Consider the following 17,705-nt stretch of genomic DNA (forward strand, 5'->3'; position numbering starts at 1 on the left):
AGGAGGAGCTTTGGGTCTTCATGGCTCCTCTTGCTGCTCCTGGGTCTGCTGGCCTTTCAGGCTGTATGCTGGCCCATGCTGCTTGTGCTATCCCTCCCCCCAACACACACACACACGCCCTAGAATGTAAACCCCATGAGGGCAGGTGTCTTGGCTGTTTTGTTTACTCTGTCTCCCTAATGCTTAGAACAGTGCCTGGCATACATAGGAGCTCCTTCAATGTTTCAGTGTTTGTCCAATGAATGAGTAGTTAGTTGGCTACATGATGGGATTAGACTGCTGGCCTTAGGAATCAGACTTTCCATATTAGTCACACTTTGAAGCAAGGGAGCTCAATCTGCCAGAGAAATAAAAGACAGGGGCTACCCCTTCATACTGCCCAGAAATCAGATCCATTAAACTACTGCTGCCAAAGGGAAGACGTGACCATGAAACACACACAACCATCTAGGGTCTGAAGTCTCCACAGATGATGAGAAACCATTGCCACCCACCCCACTGTGACATGCTGCCCCCCATGTCAATAGCAGAGTCATGACACCTCAGAATGTTCTGAGATTCTATTGGACAGTTCCACTGGGGAAAGATTAGACTCTTCAGAAGCTAATTGCCTAGAGCAGAATCAGGAAGACCATACACATCAGAAGAGAGGTGGAGTTTATGGAAGTAATGGATTTAAAGAGGAAACCAAAGGGGCAGAGCAAGACAAATTTACTTCTGCTTGGTTTTTCTGAGCCCTGTTTAATACTAAGATCTTAATATCTGGAGATTCTTATAGAGGCCAGGCTAGAGAGCAGAGAGATTACTTTTAAGAGAAGTTATACAGCTACACCCACACCCATGCCCATGGGCCCTTTAGGAAAGCTAGTGGCCCTAGAGTAGAAAGGGACTTGAGAACAATTGATAACCTCTATTGATTCTTATTGCTGTGTATAAATTCCAAAGGGTTTTGTGTTGGTGAACTATCTCTGAATATACCTGCTAGTAGGATATATACTGAAATTTCCAGCATTATCCCTGTATCCTCACTGTATCCTTACTGAAGCATAATCAGAGCATGAGCAGAAAACCAAAAGGCTGAATTTTGTCATGGCCAAAATATGAAGTTGGAGGGAAGAAACCAGTTAATTTTGTTTCTATATTTGGGGGCTCTTGGCTAGTTACTCTACTTCACAAATGGACCCATTTCCCCAACTCATTAGATACATCTCTGCTGATATTTTAGGGAATCTACAATGGAAGAACACAAGGAAGATCAACTAGATCATGAGTAAGTAATCATGATTTATGCAAAGCCACATCCAAGGACCAAGGTATGAAGCAGGTCTGCTGTTGATGTCTTCCTTCATCTTCTAGTCTCCCTCTCTCTCTCCATCTACTATTTATCCCTCCCCCATTGCACTCCACCTCAAGCCCTTCATGCCCTCCTGAAGTGACAGCTATTATAAAGTCTTCTTTTCCAAAATCATCCCTCATCCTTACTCAAAAGTCTACCTCACTAACTTATTTATGGTTAATCATTTGAAAAGCAAACTAATTAATTGATACAAGAAAAAGAAAAGTTTATTGAGAGCGTCCATGTGCCAGGTACCCTTTCTAGATTACTCTAGTGTTACCCTTATTTTATTCAAATTTACTTCAAAAAGATTTTTGCATTCTTGAAAGTGAATGCCTGGATCATATCTGTGTGCTCAATGAAGTGACTCTCATGATAGATACTCAAGCTTTGTAGCAGGCACTGTAAGAGAAGTTTTGAGATGGGAGGAGGAAGGGAAAGACTGAAGCCCTACCTGCTGGTGGAAATCTCTTGTGGCTCTGCATAAAGCTGGGCTCAATCTTAAGGAATGTGCCAGCTACCTGGATAAAAGTACTCAATAAAAGTGTATTGCATGAGCAGATTTTGTGAACAATTTGTCTGAGAAACCAATGCAGGAGACTATTTAAGGAAGCAAGACTTCTGGAACCAGAGTGGAGGTGCACTAGTATATTGAGCCCTTTGGCTGAGAAAGCCTGAGAAAAACCTCTCTTGCTGACCAAGTTGAGAATTATTGAAACAAATTGTAGAGCATGATTAAGAAATATAATTTCCTAAGAATGAAAAAGGAAAGATGTGCTTCCAGAAACAGCCAGGTTAATGAATTACATGCCTTCTAGATATCCCCTTTAGTCCAAAGATTACTGATCTTAAGATAACTGGCCCTTGTTCAATTTGGGGACTGAGTCTACAGGTCAGAGAAAGTGGAAATCTTAAGACTGGCCCAGTCAAAGAGGAACATTAACAGTTTGAATACGGACCTTGAAAGGGATATGCAGAGAATTGATGAAGCAAATCAGGAACTTCTTCTCAAAATCCACAAGAAAGAAGATGAGATTCAGAGGTGAGTGTTGGGGTCCCATGAGGGAAGTTCTCCATCCAGAGGATGGGGTGGAAGAAAAGAGACAACACTAAATTTTCCTGTTTGTTCTAGAGACCTAAATCTTGTACAGAAAAGTTTCTTCTTCATTCTTTGGCACTTCTCTGTGGCTCAAACCCTGAAATACAGCAAGTTTTAAAGAGATTTCTTAAAATATTGGGTGATATTTACCTGAGTTGAAAGAACATTGGGGTGTTTGACTTGGGAATCAGAGGAATCTTACTTTTCCTGCCTTGAAAGTGATTCTGAGTCTAAGGATCCAGGAAAGAATGGTTTCCAACTTGAGATTCGTGTTTATTGTCACTGAGGTACCCCTGAAACTGATATTTGTGTTGTATCAGTTCTGCCAGATCCTCACAGTGTGTGCTTGCATCATCTAGGCTGGAAAATGAGATCACTCAGACCAGAGACCTGGCAGAGGATGAGGAGTGGGAGAAGGAGAACTGCACCACCATGGAAAGGGAAAGAGCCTTGCAGGAGCTAGAAGAAGAAACAGCCAGACTGGTAAGCAAGAAGCTGGGAAGAGCTATATGATAGGTTTTCTTCATCATCCTGTCTCTCATCAACTATCAGATAAGCTAGTCTCTCCTTTTTACATACAACTAGTAGTCAACTCAAAAGTCATGGCAGGATGTGTCCATGCATGGAAAGGGATGTGTGGAGGGGGGCAGGGTTTCTTTGGTAATACTTAGTATTGGGAAGCCCTGCGTGTGGGCATCTCTATCCCTGGTAAATTGGTGTGTATGTATTGAGATCAAACCACAGGTTCCTTACCTGACCTTATGCAATAAGGTAGAGTTCCTGCAGGAAATCATCACTGGAGTGAAATGGAGAACAATCAACTAAATAAAGACAGATGATGGTAAGCAGATGCACACTTACACTCTGCTTCTTTCTCTCAACAGGAAAGGAAGAACGAGACTCTGGTCCACAGTATAGCAGAACTTGAAAGAAAGGTGGGATGGGGCTCTTGTGTTCCCCAGCATTCCCACAGCATCCCCAGGCACCAAAGAGGCAAGGGAGCAAAAGTGATCATAGGGGATCCCACATGTCAGAGAGGCCTGTGCTGGGGTGGATACTACTCTCCTGAGGCTGAGCTTCATGACCTAAATAAATGCCATGGATCTTCCCTGCAAGTATCAGATGGAGGGAGTGAGTGGGTTATTCAGGGTATTCAGTGATCCCATAGGTTCCTTCATTCTGTTACAAAAGAAGGTATTCCAGTAGACACCCTGTTAAAGTGATTGGCTGGCAACTTTGTAGTGAGAGTTAATTTTACTTTCAACAGAGACTTAAAAATACTTAATTCCTAGGGATTTCCTCTACCTCAACTCCTGCTCAGAATACAGTGGGCTTCCTATGATACCCTACTTTCTGACCCATACCTGAATAACCCAGCATGGATTAGGGGTTCAGAAAAGTACCCCTGCCTTGAGCAGGCTCTAGCTTTGGTGGCCAAGACTAGTGAGAAGAAGTTAGAGGTAGAATAAAGATGTTTCCAAGAGCACCAAGTATCCACCAAAGGACCACCTCCTGGCAGCTTTTATCAAGACCAAATTACCAGGCCACACACACACCAGAGAATGTCTTTGTTTTATTTATTTATTTTTATTTGATGTATTTTTTATTTGCAATGTATTTTTTTATTTTAAACTGTAGCTTACAAGGAAATCTCAAAAGGCAACTAAGTGTGAACAAGGCAATCTAAAGGGAACCCCAGAAGAGTCAAAGGTAAATGGAAAAGCAATCTTGAATGGGTTTGGACTATATGAACAGGAAACAAGCTTTCAAGTGGAAACAACTGTCAAAGTTGGGATAAATTCTTTGTAGTTTTATCCATGTCAGGCATAAGCCTGGGCCACTGAGTGCTGACATTTCCTCTGCTCTTAGTAAGGAATTTTACTCTGAAGCCATATATTTTGTTCTTTCTTCCATGAGGAAGAGCAGAACACAAATGCATATATAACACTGGAGGCAGTTGAAGTCCCTAATTTAAATCCTGTCCCAAGTACTTAGTGTGGTATATGAAGGGCAATTTAATCAGTCCCTCCCAGCCTCCGTTTGAAAATTGAGTGAAACTGCGTATATAAAGTATTCTTTCCATTTTTTGGAGAGCTAAAACCTGAAGTCACATAATTTTAAAGTGACTATTTAAGAGTTTGGCTAAGGCATATGTATGAATTCATAGAGGCAGAGCTAGGATCTATAAATCTACTGCATGCTAGGCAACTTACACATCCTGTCATGGAATCCAATCAAGAAAAGAAATCATTAAATTGGTCATTCAAGTATCTAGTGAGTTCTGCATGCTAAGTGCATCAGACAGTGCTTAGCATTTCTCTAATTGTGTTCCAGAGCTAAGAACCTGGACACAACCACAACACATCCGATCAAAGATGCAAGAAGAATTAGAGACTTACTTTTTTTATTTAGAGAACAGGTAAAATTCTAACTTGACACTTTCTGTAGAATTACATCTTTATCCTTGCCTTATCTAATTTTTCTTTAGCTTATTAAGCCCGCACTTAAGCCCATACTGTGTATATGAAGCCTATGAAGACATGGACACACTGAAAATAGAAATATAAAATGAAAGAATAGAGAATCACTCCCCTATCTTCTCTTGGCCAAATTAGTGTTGATGGCCACAAAAAAAAAAAAAAAAAGAAGAAGAAGTTGTTTAAAGCCACCAAGTAAGCTTGCTTAGTCACGCACATCCAGGAAATTTACCTGGAAAGAAAGAAATCTGGATCCTGTGTGTACATCAGGAAGAAAGTGAAGTTAAGACTAGAAAGGATTATGAAGCCCCATGACTATCCTTACCATATAACTGCAGCAGTCAGAGATTGATTTTCTTCCTTCTCCTGCCCAAAACAAGTTTTCCTGACAGTAAGGCCACCAGAATCTAGTGGGGACACTTTAATGCTGGCTGTATTAGGTGAGCTGAGCTGACAGACTATAAATAGAGAGTTCCAGGTGTTGTCAGAACAATGGCCATTATTTTCCTAGCAGCAACCAGCCCAGCCCTAAAGAGTTCTAGAGTATTATTAACCCTCTGAATCACTCCCTTTTGCCCACCTGTTTTGTAGAATTCTTAGGTGATATCTCTAATTCTATGAAATATACAGCATCTCCTATGCTTCTGTTCCTCTTGCATGCTGGTGATTAGTTCAGTAGTTTAATGGGATGCCTGCTTCAACTCCTTGTGACTCAGGCCACTGTCTTGAAAATACAGCCTTTAGCACATTTTTCTTTCTGGCCCTGGATGTAACTGACTGGAGGGGAAAGGAACTGTTAGAAGCGTCCAGATGTAAGATAATGATCCCTAGATGAAAGTGGGAACAACAGAGCTGAAAGGGAAGGAAGGGAAAATACAGTTATATCTGCTCTTCTTACAGAATATAACCCAAATGCATCCATTCTTCCCTATCTACTACTACTAATAGTACTACCCTCTTGCAAGCCACCATAACCCTCACTTGGATGCTGAAGTAGCCTCCTAACAAGTCTTCCTGCTTCAACTCTTACTCCTAAACAATCTCACTTCCCACATATTGAAAAGTCTCTTCTTTAAAAACACAGGTCAGATTGTGTCTTTACCACTTGAAGCTCTCTCCTGGCTTTTCACTACAATTAGAATAAAGAACCAAATTTGGGGGACTTCCCTGGTGGCACAGTGGTTAAGAATCCGCCTGCCAATGCAGGGGGCATGGGTTCGAGCCCTGGTCCGGGAAGATCCCACATGCCACGGAGCAGCTAAGCCCGTGCGCCGCAATTACTGAGCCTGTGCTCTAGAGCCCGCAAGCCACAGCTACTGAAGCCCACGTGCCTAGAGCCCGTGCTCCGCAGCAAGAGAAGCCACTGCAATGAGAAGCCCGTGCACCACAACAAAGAGTAGACCCCGCTCGCCACAACTAGAGAAAAGCCCACGCGCAGCAACAAAGACCCAACGCGGCCATAAATAAATAAATAAATGAACCAAATTTTTTTAGAAGTTATAATGCCCCACATATGTAATCTCATCAGTGGCTACCTTTCCCCACCTTACCAGTATCCCCTGTGTTTCAGCCACATAACTTCTTCATACATACCAAAGTTCACAGTCTTGGCCCTTGTTGTAACCTCTGCATGGGACATATTTCCTCCAGATCTCCATTTGACTAATATTTATCTTTCAGATTTCAGCTCAAGTATCATCAGAGAGGCCTTCGCCGACCACCTATATTAGCTCTTATGCCATCACTCACTCTCACTCTCAGCACATTACTCTGCTTTTATTTCCTTCACAGCACTTACCATTATCATGTTGACTCATTTGTTATGTCCCCCTACTAGAATGTCAGCTCTGTGAGGCAGAAAGCCTATCAATTCTGTTCACCACTGTATCCTCAGTACTCCCCCTGCCCTTTCCCTGTCACTCCAGTATAGTGGCCAATATAGAATAGGCTTTCATCAAATATTCAAGGAAGGAAGACAGGAAAGAAGAAATACAGGGAGAAAGAAAGGAGTGAGCCATGAATATATAAAAGCAAAAATGACACTGAATTCTTCAAGGTTGATGTTTTTCTAAGAGAAATAGCTAAGGAAGAAGGAAGCTAAGAATTGAAGTTTAAGGGCAAAGGAAGCACTGATGAATACTCAAGTGGTCAAGAGTGCAGGCTCACCAGGCAGCTGCAAAGGACAGTTTGACTGCCCTCCATCAAAAAGATATCTGAAATGGTGCCCAATGCACTTCAACCACCTGTGAGATAACCTTTGCTATAGCATTTCAGAATGGAATCCTGTTTTTGCCTTGCTGAGTTACCAGCCTCCTTCCCTGTCTATAGGTTAAGTTACAACAGCTGGAAGCCTCCTGTGCAGACCAAGAGAAGGAGCTGGACAAGGTAACCACAGTAACTTCAATGTTACTCCTCCCAAAGGAAGGGATACTCAATTCTTGGTCAGACGGTCTGATGCATTCCTCAAATGATTGAGTTATAATAAGGTTCTAGATCCCAAACCATTATGGGATCAGGAGGGTATGAAGGAAAGGAAGATGACTATAGTCTCCTAAGTTACCTTCTATTTAATATTTTTTATAGAATACATTTCATAATCTATATCTTCCACAAATTAGTATCTATTCTTCTCCCAACTGTGCCCAAATTATCCCCATGGGACTGTAAAACACAGCTTGTTTACCCTCAAAAACATTAGTTTATATGTACAAAAAAAATATTTAGAACAATTAGAAAACCACATTTAGGGTCTGGTACACAGGAGGAAACAAGTGTACTATTGTTCTTATAGCAATTCACTGAGAAAATTTAAGACTAATAAATTTTAGTCTCCCCAGGTAATAGAAGACTATGCACTTGTGGCCCAGCTCTGTGAAGATCAGGCCCTCTGCATAAAGGTACAGCCTCTCAGTAAAGGGACAGCAAAGGGTTTGTTCAGGTACAGGGTGAAATGGAACCAGGTTCTTCAGAGCATACTGTCTGGAACAATTTTAACTCTTCAAAATGTCATTCCAGAGGGATTTTAGGGTCTCTGACACTCCACCACCAATATCATTCTGTTACTTCCCTGGTCTCCCAGCCTCTGTGCCCTTAACTTAATAATGAACACTTTTCCTGTTTATAATCCCAATTACCCCCAGGGACCTGTCCAATGGTGAAATATAGTGAGAGATCGTAGTGGTGGGGTGGAGGCTAGGAAGGAGAAAAAGTGGCAGTGGGAATACCAAACATTTATGTTACAGCGTAATAATGCATGTTTATTATGATTAGGAAAAGCACAGGGCTTTAATTAGTAACCGTGCTTTCTTTTATTTCTCTTTGAAGAAGTACCAGGAAACGTTGAAGAAAATAGAAGAAGAACTAGAGACTCGGTTCCTCGAGAGAGAAGTGTAAGCTTTGGCAAGCAAAGGAACATCCTGGTTTTAGTGGTAACTCCATCTCAGCCTGGGTCAGAGCAAACATCTCTCTAATTCCAGTTTGGAACTGTGAGGCCCCCAACACCACATATCTTTCCCCTCTGTAGTGATCAGGTCGACCCCCACTGAACCACACCAACTTTAAAACGCAGGTCCTTCTCCCATCCTTCAAAGACTGTAGAAATACATCTCCCTTCATAGCTTTATCATGTTACCAATTATTTGCGTTTATATTAAGGGTAGGAACATGTGCTTTAAAAAGGGTTAGTGGTCAGGCACCTTGATAAGTAGAACATTCATATTAAACATAAATAAAAGCTTCCTTCCCCCAAAAAATACCCCTTGAGTTTGTCAAAAGAGTTTAAATGATGAGAAACTAAACCAAAAACCTCACTTCCATTTCTTGACCCTCTTTAGATGTTAAATCTTAATTCAGTCAAGAAGTATCTCTATATATTAAATATTTTGGAATCTTGGGGTGAAGAGAAAGAGACCCAAACTGCATAAAGCCTCTAAATAGGCAGGTACACACCGTGGCCTTGTGTCCAAGACACCAGGACTTCGAGGTCCTTGCCCCTAAAGGATACCTTCAAGTCTCCCAAAATCCTTCCTGAGTACTAGGTATGGCTTGACTGCTAAGCTAAGTTTCTAGAACAAGGCTATTCAACAGATATTTCTATACTATCTATTAAGTATCCACTTAGCCACTTACTGAGTACTTGAAGAACAGGTAGTATGGCTGAGGAACTTATTTTTTATTTTAATTAATTTAAATTTAATAGCTACATGTAGCAACTGGCTACAATAGAATTAGAATATAAAACTGTTTTTAAACAACCATCATATAGTATGAATCTTTGAGTGCACTTTATCCAATCCCTATCTTGGTTCTTTTCCCCCTAGGTCAAAAGTCATAAGCATGAACTCAGCATGCAAAGAGCGTAATGGCCAAAATAACAAGGTAAGCACCTACTCCATCTTCAGCTTCTTCAGTGTCATTGCCTTTCAAAGGAGTTTCCAAAATCACTATAAGCCACCAAACATCCAGCAATCTTCCCATGTGAATTTTCCAAGAACAGTACCAGATATAATTCCAAAGCATTTCAACCCTAAACAAACAAAGAGGATGCTAAGGAACAATTGTCTTCCCTCTTACAGCTGTGCACGTGATGTGTTCTCAAAGAAACCAGCCCAAGACCAAAGAGAGTTTAAAATAGAAGCGAGAAGGAACATTAACTGAGGGTGCACTCTGTGGAGAGAAGGCCAATACGTGACACATACACCACTCCTCTTATCTCCCGTAATCACAGCACTCTTTCCTGATGATCCCAGCATGCTCCAGAATCTTTTACTGCACAGAACACCAAGGGCATCTATCACCATCTAATTAGAGTTGGCCTATGAGTTAAAACATAGGAAGCAGTTGCTTCTTTATGATACAGCTTCAGTGTCTATTCATCTTTAACATCATGTGTCACCAGCACATATGCAAAGGTCTGAAGGAAACAGATGTGGATGTAGAGCACCAGGCCTCTTGGCCTGCTTGGTGTCTTGTGGAAGCAAGTACATAGATAAAGTTTATTGGACTTTAATTGTAATTTATATCTCCTTTAGAGCCAAGGTTGACATTCAGCAGAAATTTTATGTTGTTGAGATATATGGTCTTTATAATCTCAGAAAAGAGAAGTCATCTCTTCCTTAAAAGCAAATATCAGCATTTGACTATTGCCCTTGAGGTCCTCCAGATGTCTGAATATATGATGTTAGACCATGTCCACAGTGACTATAGTTCCCACTGTCCTGAACAGGTTATTCTGGTCCCAAGCTTATGTATTCCACTCAGCAAGCAAAACTCCTGAAATTAACTGAAGTCCACCTCTCTAGAACCAAGCTTGGCATGCTACCTGATGTGTCCCACCATCTATTCCCGGTGCCTTATTAAAGTATTCCTTCTGACCACCTATCAGAGAAAAAACAGGACTGTCTTCATCAAGATTATCAGAGTCCATGTGATGGTTCAACGACCTATGATGTTTGAGCAATCTCTTTAGAGAGGCTGCCTGAGCAGCTGACCAGCTAGCATGCCACTTAATCTCACTCAAGCTATAGAATCAAATTTGTAACCCAGAAAGCTGCTTTCTAATTCCAATTCTGCAAGCCTCATTTCCACAGTTTTAAAGTGTGATCATAATCCCTCTTCCTTTTTATCTCACAAGGAAGTTAAAAGGAAAATGAAGTAACTGAGAAAATATTTTGGAAGAGGGATGTTACAGAAATCCAGGATATATTCTCATCTTTACACTTTTATAGCTTTCAAAATTTATCTCTTGGAATATGTTTGTGTGGTTTTTACAGCCTGCAAACTTCTCTAAGGGTCACTGGCTAAGTAGAAGGTAAGGGTATAGCTGAGAGAGCCCAGAATGTGAACTGAGAGGACCTGGGTTCCAGGCCTGGTCCTGCCACTTACAAGCTGTATGACCCTACCCTTCTAAGTCTTCATTTATTCCTATCAATATATAAAAAGGTAATGCAGTTATATATATATATATATATATATACACACACACACACACACACACATATATATACACACACACACATATATATACACACACACATATGTATGTACATATATTTGGCTTTGAAAATTTCATCTGCTTATGTATATGAAAAAATTTGTAAAATTTTACCTAAAATAACATTTAATTAATGGCTCAGTACTACTTGGCAGTGATAACAGCCTCCAGAAATTGTTTATTTATCACTGTCCTTTCTTCTTCTCCCAGGATAACTCTCTCCAAAAGAAGAAAACAGGGTTCTGTAAAACGTAAGTAAATCCCTTTGAGTAAACTTCCCAGAAAACTGGGAGTTCTACTTAGCCATACTAGCAGATAGCAAAGTCTAGACAAGGAGAACATTGTATACACACACACACACACACACACACACAGACAAGTCAACAAATTTGTTTTATCAATGACTACATTTCTCAGTTCACTGTTATGACTTCCTTGTCCAAAGGCAATGACTAATCTCAGCTTTCCAGTATTAGAAGCCAGTGGCCTAGCAGTAATCAGAAACAGGAATCCTATCACCTAGAAGAGATGTGACAAGTCTCATACTTACCTCCTTTTCCCTTCAACACTTTCAACTAGTTTGATGTGTCTGGTTTCCCAGTAACATCAGTTGATTAGAAATGGGGACTCTCCTCTTGCCACACAGCACACAAAAAAGAGGTCATGAGAGGATACAGGGAGATGGTTCTGTCCTCAAGCCAGGAAGAGGTACCTCACCAAGAACCAAATCTGCTGGCATCTTGGTCTTGGACTTTCCAGCCTCCAGAACTGTGAGAAGTAAAAGTCTGTTGTTTAAGCCATGTGGTCTACAGAATTTTGTTACAGTTGTCTGAGCTAAGACAGACTCTAACCTGGAGATAGTTTCCTCTGACTTCATTACAGCCCCTTTTCTGCAAATGAGGGGTGAGATTAGCCTCATCCCTACAGAAAAAATGTAGTGGCATCTGAAAACCTGGGACATCTCTCTCGAAGTACTAAACATTCCAGAAGAGGTCATCTGTTCTCATGGCCCTTATTGGATCTTTGTTCTTTCTAGCACAGATTAAAAATGCTTTTATAGATCACTCTTGATTTCATGATTTTAAAAGATGATTGAGAGGAACAAAATAAAAGGAAATTTTCTTTAAAAAAAAAAAAAAAAGAAAAGAAATGGGGACTCCAAGAAAAAAATAAAAAATTTAAAAATTAAAATTAAAAACAGAAAAACAAAAGAAATTTTAAAAAATAAAAAGAATAAACAAGGAGGGTTATAAAAAAGAAAGAAGGAACTTCTGCAATATACGATAACACTGAGGCACACCTTGAGGACATTATGCTAAGTGAAATAAGCTAGTCACAGAAAGACAAATACTGCATGATTCCACTTATATGAGGTATCTAAAACAGTCAAGTTCATGAATCAAAGTGTGGAATGATGGCTGCCAGGGGGTGGGGGGAGGGGGACATGGGAAGTTACTAATCCATCGGCATAAAGCTTTGGTTAAACAAGATGATTAAGTTCTAGAGATCTGCTGTATAACATTGCACCTGTAGTCAACGATAATGTGTTGCACACTTAAAGATTTGTTAGGAAGATAAATCTCATGTTAAGTGTCCTCACCACAGTAAAATAAATTTTTTTAAAAACTTAAAAAAAAAAAAAAAGAAATGGGGAGATCCTTCTGTGGTTCGTAAGCATGAAGATTGGGTTTTTACACTATTGTGTGAGATGTGCCTCCCTCAAACTTTATCACAATGTCAGCACATTACCCCCTAATGTGAAAAATAAAAATAGGGAGAGAATTTCTAAATGCAAGTATACCACTGCCTTACAGCAGATAAAAGAGAGAAAATGATTGGGAAAAGGAGACAGCACCTAACAGTATTCAGCACATAATAATTGCTCAAAAATCTCGTTAAACCAAATAAGAACTCAAGATTCAAACAAATGAGTGGATTATTAGTCCTTAGGGAATCATTGTGATAGCAAAGTAAAATTGGTATTGAAGCCCCTGCATTTTTAAGAAAAGGTCAAATTATGTTCAGTATAGTATGTTTAAGAAGGCATAGAGAAACATATATTTAAAGTGGTATGAAATGTGATTTAGAAAAAGTCCAATCAAAATGGTTAACATAAAATTATTGGTGCTTAAAGGTCAGCTCCAACTGTCTGGAAAATTTGCTTAAGAGGGATACTCCTTCATACCAGATAAGTGAAGAATTATATATTTCAATATCCTTAAATACATGTTCCCAGAACAACTAGCAGAATTTTCCCTAGAACTCCTAGGCCACCTTCGCCTATAATTCAACACCAGTGCCCAGCATGGAATTGCCCATGTTCCTGTGATAAGAACGATCTGCCATAGAGTCAGTAGCCTAAAGAAACATAAGCCCAGCAAGTCTAGCTCATCACATCAAACTACAAATGTCTTTCCTCTTGCTCTGATCCAGCATCCTTGGAGCACTGGTATACTGTGCGCTGATAAGAAATTAGAAAGCTAGGTTATTCCTAAGATTGTCCCTGGGCATGTCATCCCAGACCCTTCTCATGAATACTGTATCCAGCTTCAAGGAGAGTGGTGGGAAGAGGCTTTTAAAAGGCTTTTGATTGTAATTTTGAGCAAGATCCTGTATTAGGATGGATCCTGGCTCTTGTCACCAAGATTAACTCTACAGGAAAACTTAAGAAAACTGGAGGGGAAGGGGCTGTTTTTGACTGGTGAGTGGCGGTGGGCCATGAATTTGTCCTGAGGCAGAATGCAGCCCAGCACGACCAGATAAGGGTAATATAGCTAAGGAAACAGTGGAGGTTTGCTCGTGGAAATCATATTAAAACCACAAGGGCACAATAATTTATCAGTTAAATAAGAAATCAAGACTACCATAAGGAAATTTACAGAAATTTATTAGGAAATATTAAAGGTAATATAAATGAAAGAAGAGAAATACCATGATCATGGATAGGAAGCCTTAATATCATAAACATATCAATGGCCTCCAAATAATTAATAGAATCAGTTCAATTCCAATCAAACTCCCCAAAAGATTTTTCATGGAATTGAATAAAATGATACTAAAATATATTGTATATGGGAGAGTAAATGGGTCAAAAATAACCTGGGCAATTTTAAAGAAGAGAAAGGAATGAGAAACATGCCCTTTGAGATATCAAGACTTACTGGGAAGCTACAGTAATTATGATAGTGTAGTATTACCACAGGAATAGGAAAATCAACCAATGGAAAAGAACATGTGCTCAGAAACAGTGCACATATAGAACCTTGATATATGACAGTGATTATATGTCAGAGGGGAAAGAAAGGATTGACTGCTCAGTAAATATGGTGGGGAAAAAATGGTTATCCAGATGAGAAAGAAATAAGATTGAATTACTACTATACAGTATAACAAAAAAGCAAGCCCAGATGTGTTCAAGACTTAAATACCAATTTAAAAAAAAAAAAAACCTACAAAACTCAGTATTAGTTATCTATTGCCACATAACAAATTACCCCAAAATTTAGTGGCTACAAACAACAAACATTTATCAACTCACACTTTCTGTGCATCGTAAATCTGTGAGCTACTTAGCTGGGTGGTTCTAGCTCATGGTCTGTTACGAGGTTGCCGTTAAGATGTTGGCTGAAATTACAGTCATTAGAAAGTTGGGCTGAGGCTAAAGGATCTATGTCCGAAGGAGCTTACTCACACAGCTGGTTGCTGGCAGGAGGTCTCAGTTCTTCATCAGATGGACCTCTCCACCAGGCTACTTGTGTGTCCTTATAACCTGACAGCTGGCTTTCTCCTGAGAGTAAGGAGGAAGCCACAGTGCTTTTAGTACATAGTCTAGGAAATCACACACTGTCATTTCCATGACATGTTATTCTTTAGAAGCAATTCATTAAGTCTATTCCACACTCCAATGGAGAAGAGTCTCTCTAAGGGAGGAATACCAAAGAATTTGTGGACATATTTTTAAACTACCATAAACTCAACACAAAATAGTATCTTTTAGGCCTTGGGGTAGGGAATGATTTTTCAAACAAGATACAAAAAGAAGTGATTCTAATTAAAGGAAATGTTGATAAATTAGACTTTATTAAAAATAACTTTAGGGACTTCCCTGGTGGCACAGTGGTTAAGAATCTGCCTGCCAATGCAGTGGACACGGGTTCGATCCCTGGTCCAGGAAGATCCCACATGCCGCAGAGCAACTAAGCCTGTGCACCACAACTACTGAGCCTGCGCTCTAGAGCCTGCGAGCCACAACTACTGAAGCCCATGAGCCTAGAGCCTGTGCTCCTCAAAGAGAGAAGCCACCACAATGAGAAGCCCGTGCACCTCAACGAAGAGTAGCCCACACTCGCTGCAACTAGCAAAAGCCTGGGCGCAGCAACGAAGACCCAGTGCAGCCAAAAATAAATAAATAAAATGCACATTAAAAAATAAATAAATTTTGTTCTTTAACACCTTAGAGCAAGTGAAAGTTATAAAGTAGAGGGCAGATATTCAAAATACACACAATGGAAAAGGATTAATATCAAGAACATATAAAGAATTCCTACAAATTAATAAGAAAAGTCCAAACAACATAGTAGATAAGTGGGCAAGAGGAAACACATAAGATGAATAAACCTATGAACAGATGTTCAGCACCATCGTTCATCAAGGAAATGCAAGCCAAGACCATAATGAGATATTACTTTATACCCATCTGATTGGCAAAAGTTTAAAAATCTGATAACATCAAATGCTGGAGAGGATGTGGATCCACAGAAACATAAACCCTGCTGGTGGAGTATAAATTGGTGCAACTACTTTGGAAAACAATTTTCCAAAATAAAAATAAAAAACAAAACAAGATAATTTCAGATAGTGATAAATGCTGAAAGAAAATTAAACATGGTGATGGGAGAGACAGTAGCTGGCAGGCCAGCATATGGGAAGAGGCTACCTTTATAAGGGGTTGTTAAGAGTAGAGACATTTGAATATCAAGGAGTCAGACATGCATTTAGATTATGACTGTTTTGTTCCAGGTTTTCTAACCTCTAGTTAACAGTTTTTTGGCTTTCTCTTTCCAGGATTTTTCAATATTTCTTTTACACCACCCTGTTTTTCATCAGACTGCTGGGCTACTTCTTGTTCCACATAAGTTTTATAAATCCAGATCTCTTTGTCAATATACTGCCCAAGATACTGAGCAGGAACATCTTGTGGAAGCTAAGATGCTTTCTCTTTCCATCTCTCATGCTTGAGACAGAGGACATGTTACCCCACTGACCCCCAAGAAATATCCTGGAGCAAAAGAAGGCAAGTGGTATCTGAGTCCGTAGACTAAGAGATGGCGGAACTTGTGGAGGAAAGAGGTTTTCTTCAGTTATTTCCTTGAGGTTTGCCTACTTGATTACCATCCCTCCTCACATAGTCTTTCCAAGATTAACCTTGCCCAGTAAAGAGCTCTGTCAATGGATTTCTGTGGCTATATGGATAAGCTAAACAGTACCAATAGTAAACAAAGTAGACTATTTTTGGAATAATATCATAAATGCTGAGCAAAATTAGAGTTGATCAATTCTTCTAGTGAATCTTAAAAATCTAAGACACAGGATCCCTGCAAAGCAGAAGATTGTTCATTACTTACATTAGAATTCTTTGGTTGTAAGTTGCCTTAGTTTAAGCTAATTTATAAATTTATAGCACACAAAAAAGTATTGCCTCATGGAACTAAAAATCTGGGGCTTCAGGCATGGCTGGATCCAGAAGCCTCAACGTAATGTCATTGGAGTTTCATCTCTCTCTTCTCATCTCATTGGATGGGCATTTTCCTTTTAGTGGGAAGATGCTGCCAACAGCCTAAGACTCATACTACCAGATTAGCATCCTTAGCAGAATGAAAGAGTCTTTTCTAATAGCTCCAGCAGGAAATTTCAGATAAACTGACTTAGTTGTGGTCAACTGTCTACCCCGTCCCACAATCAATGTGGCCAAAGGGATGGGAATACTCTGATTAGTCAAGCATGAATCCATGAACCATATGTCCAAACTCTTGTAAGGGGCAGGGGAGGTAAGGGGACAAGAAAGAGATAAGGGAGTCAGCCCCATGTAAACTATATGGAATGTTGTTTCCCAAAGGAAAGGGGGCACTCAATTCCCAGAGAAGGGGAAAGGGATACTGGACTGGCAAAAGCTGACGTTCACTTAATCACTAGTTTTAGCCTTACATATAAATATCCGACCTCAGCAATTAAAACTCAAAGCTGTAGCTCACTTCATACGTCTTCTTACCAGTAAAAACTATAGCTTCTCAAGATCATAAATCAAGATAAACTACTGCAAAGAGCTCAATATAAATATGTAAAGAACCAGGTTTCTAGGGCTAAAGTAAGCAAAGATTCTAAAGTAAATAGCACATGACATATAAACTGCTTCACAAACTTGGGGTAACCTAAATATGGTCAAACCTCCTATTTTTCCAATTAATTGCTGAACCATCCATGTGCCTTATTAACAGGATATACTCAAACTACCTCTTAAACTTTCCCACCCTCCTAAATGATCAGGACCCTTAACAGCTCTAAAGTCCAAGAGCACAAAGGGGTCATTCTGGCTTCCACACTAGCAGGGAATTAACTTTAACTCTTTGGTTCACTGTCATTTCTTCTTGGGGCCACATGATGCCACTGTTGAAAACTGGTCCTACACAGGTTGATTAAATAATTAATTATCCAAATTGAGACATATCTGATAATAGGAAAGGACACTATTAATAATTATGTCAGCACAAGAGAAACTAGACAGGGCTGTTTCAGCAAACCAGG

General features: G+C 39.9%; 1 protein-coding gene and 1 non-coding gene across 3 annotated transcripts; both read left to right on the forward strand.

Moving 5' to 3' along the window:
• Window positions 1-1,235: 1,235 nt before the first annotated feature.
• Window positions 1,236-16,167, forward strand: TMCO5A (transmembrane and coiled-coil domains 5A). Of its 2 annotated transcripts, XM_068535353.1 has the most exons (12): window positions 1,236-1,270; window positions 2,229-2,378; window positions 2,795-2,918; window positions 3,320-3,370; window positions 4,074-4,145; window positions 7,241-7,297; window positions 7,750-7,809; window positions 8,237-8,301; window positions 9,232-9,289; window positions 9,549-9,579; window positions 11,143-11,155; window positions 15,969-16,167. In XM_068535353.1, exons 1-12 carry the CDS (start codon window positions 1,236-1,238, stop codon window positions 16,165-16,167), a joined length of 915 nt encoding a protein of 304 aa, XP_068391454.1. The 2 variants fall into 2 exon arrangements, with proteins under 2 accessions (XP_068391454.1, XP_068391447.1); XM_068535346.1 differs by lacking the exon at window positions 9,549-9,579 and having other exon boundaries at window positions 11,115-11,155.
• Window positions 12,560-12,667, forward strand: LOC137752729 (small nucleolar RNA U13). The gene has a single exon (XR_011071274.1). It is a non-coding gene; the product is annotated as a small nucleolar RNA U13 (small nucleolar RNA).
• Window positions 16,168-17,705: the final 1,538 nt, after the last annotated feature.

This window comes from Eschrichtius robustus, chromosome 1 (assembly GCF_028021215.1).
Source record: "Eschrichtius robustus isolate mEscRob2 chromosome 1, mEscRob2.pri, whole genome shotgun sequence".
In the NCBI taxonomy this organism is placed as follows: Eukaryota; Metazoa; Chordata; class Mammalia; order Artiodactyla; family Eschrichtiidae; genus Eschrichtius; species Eschrichtius robustus.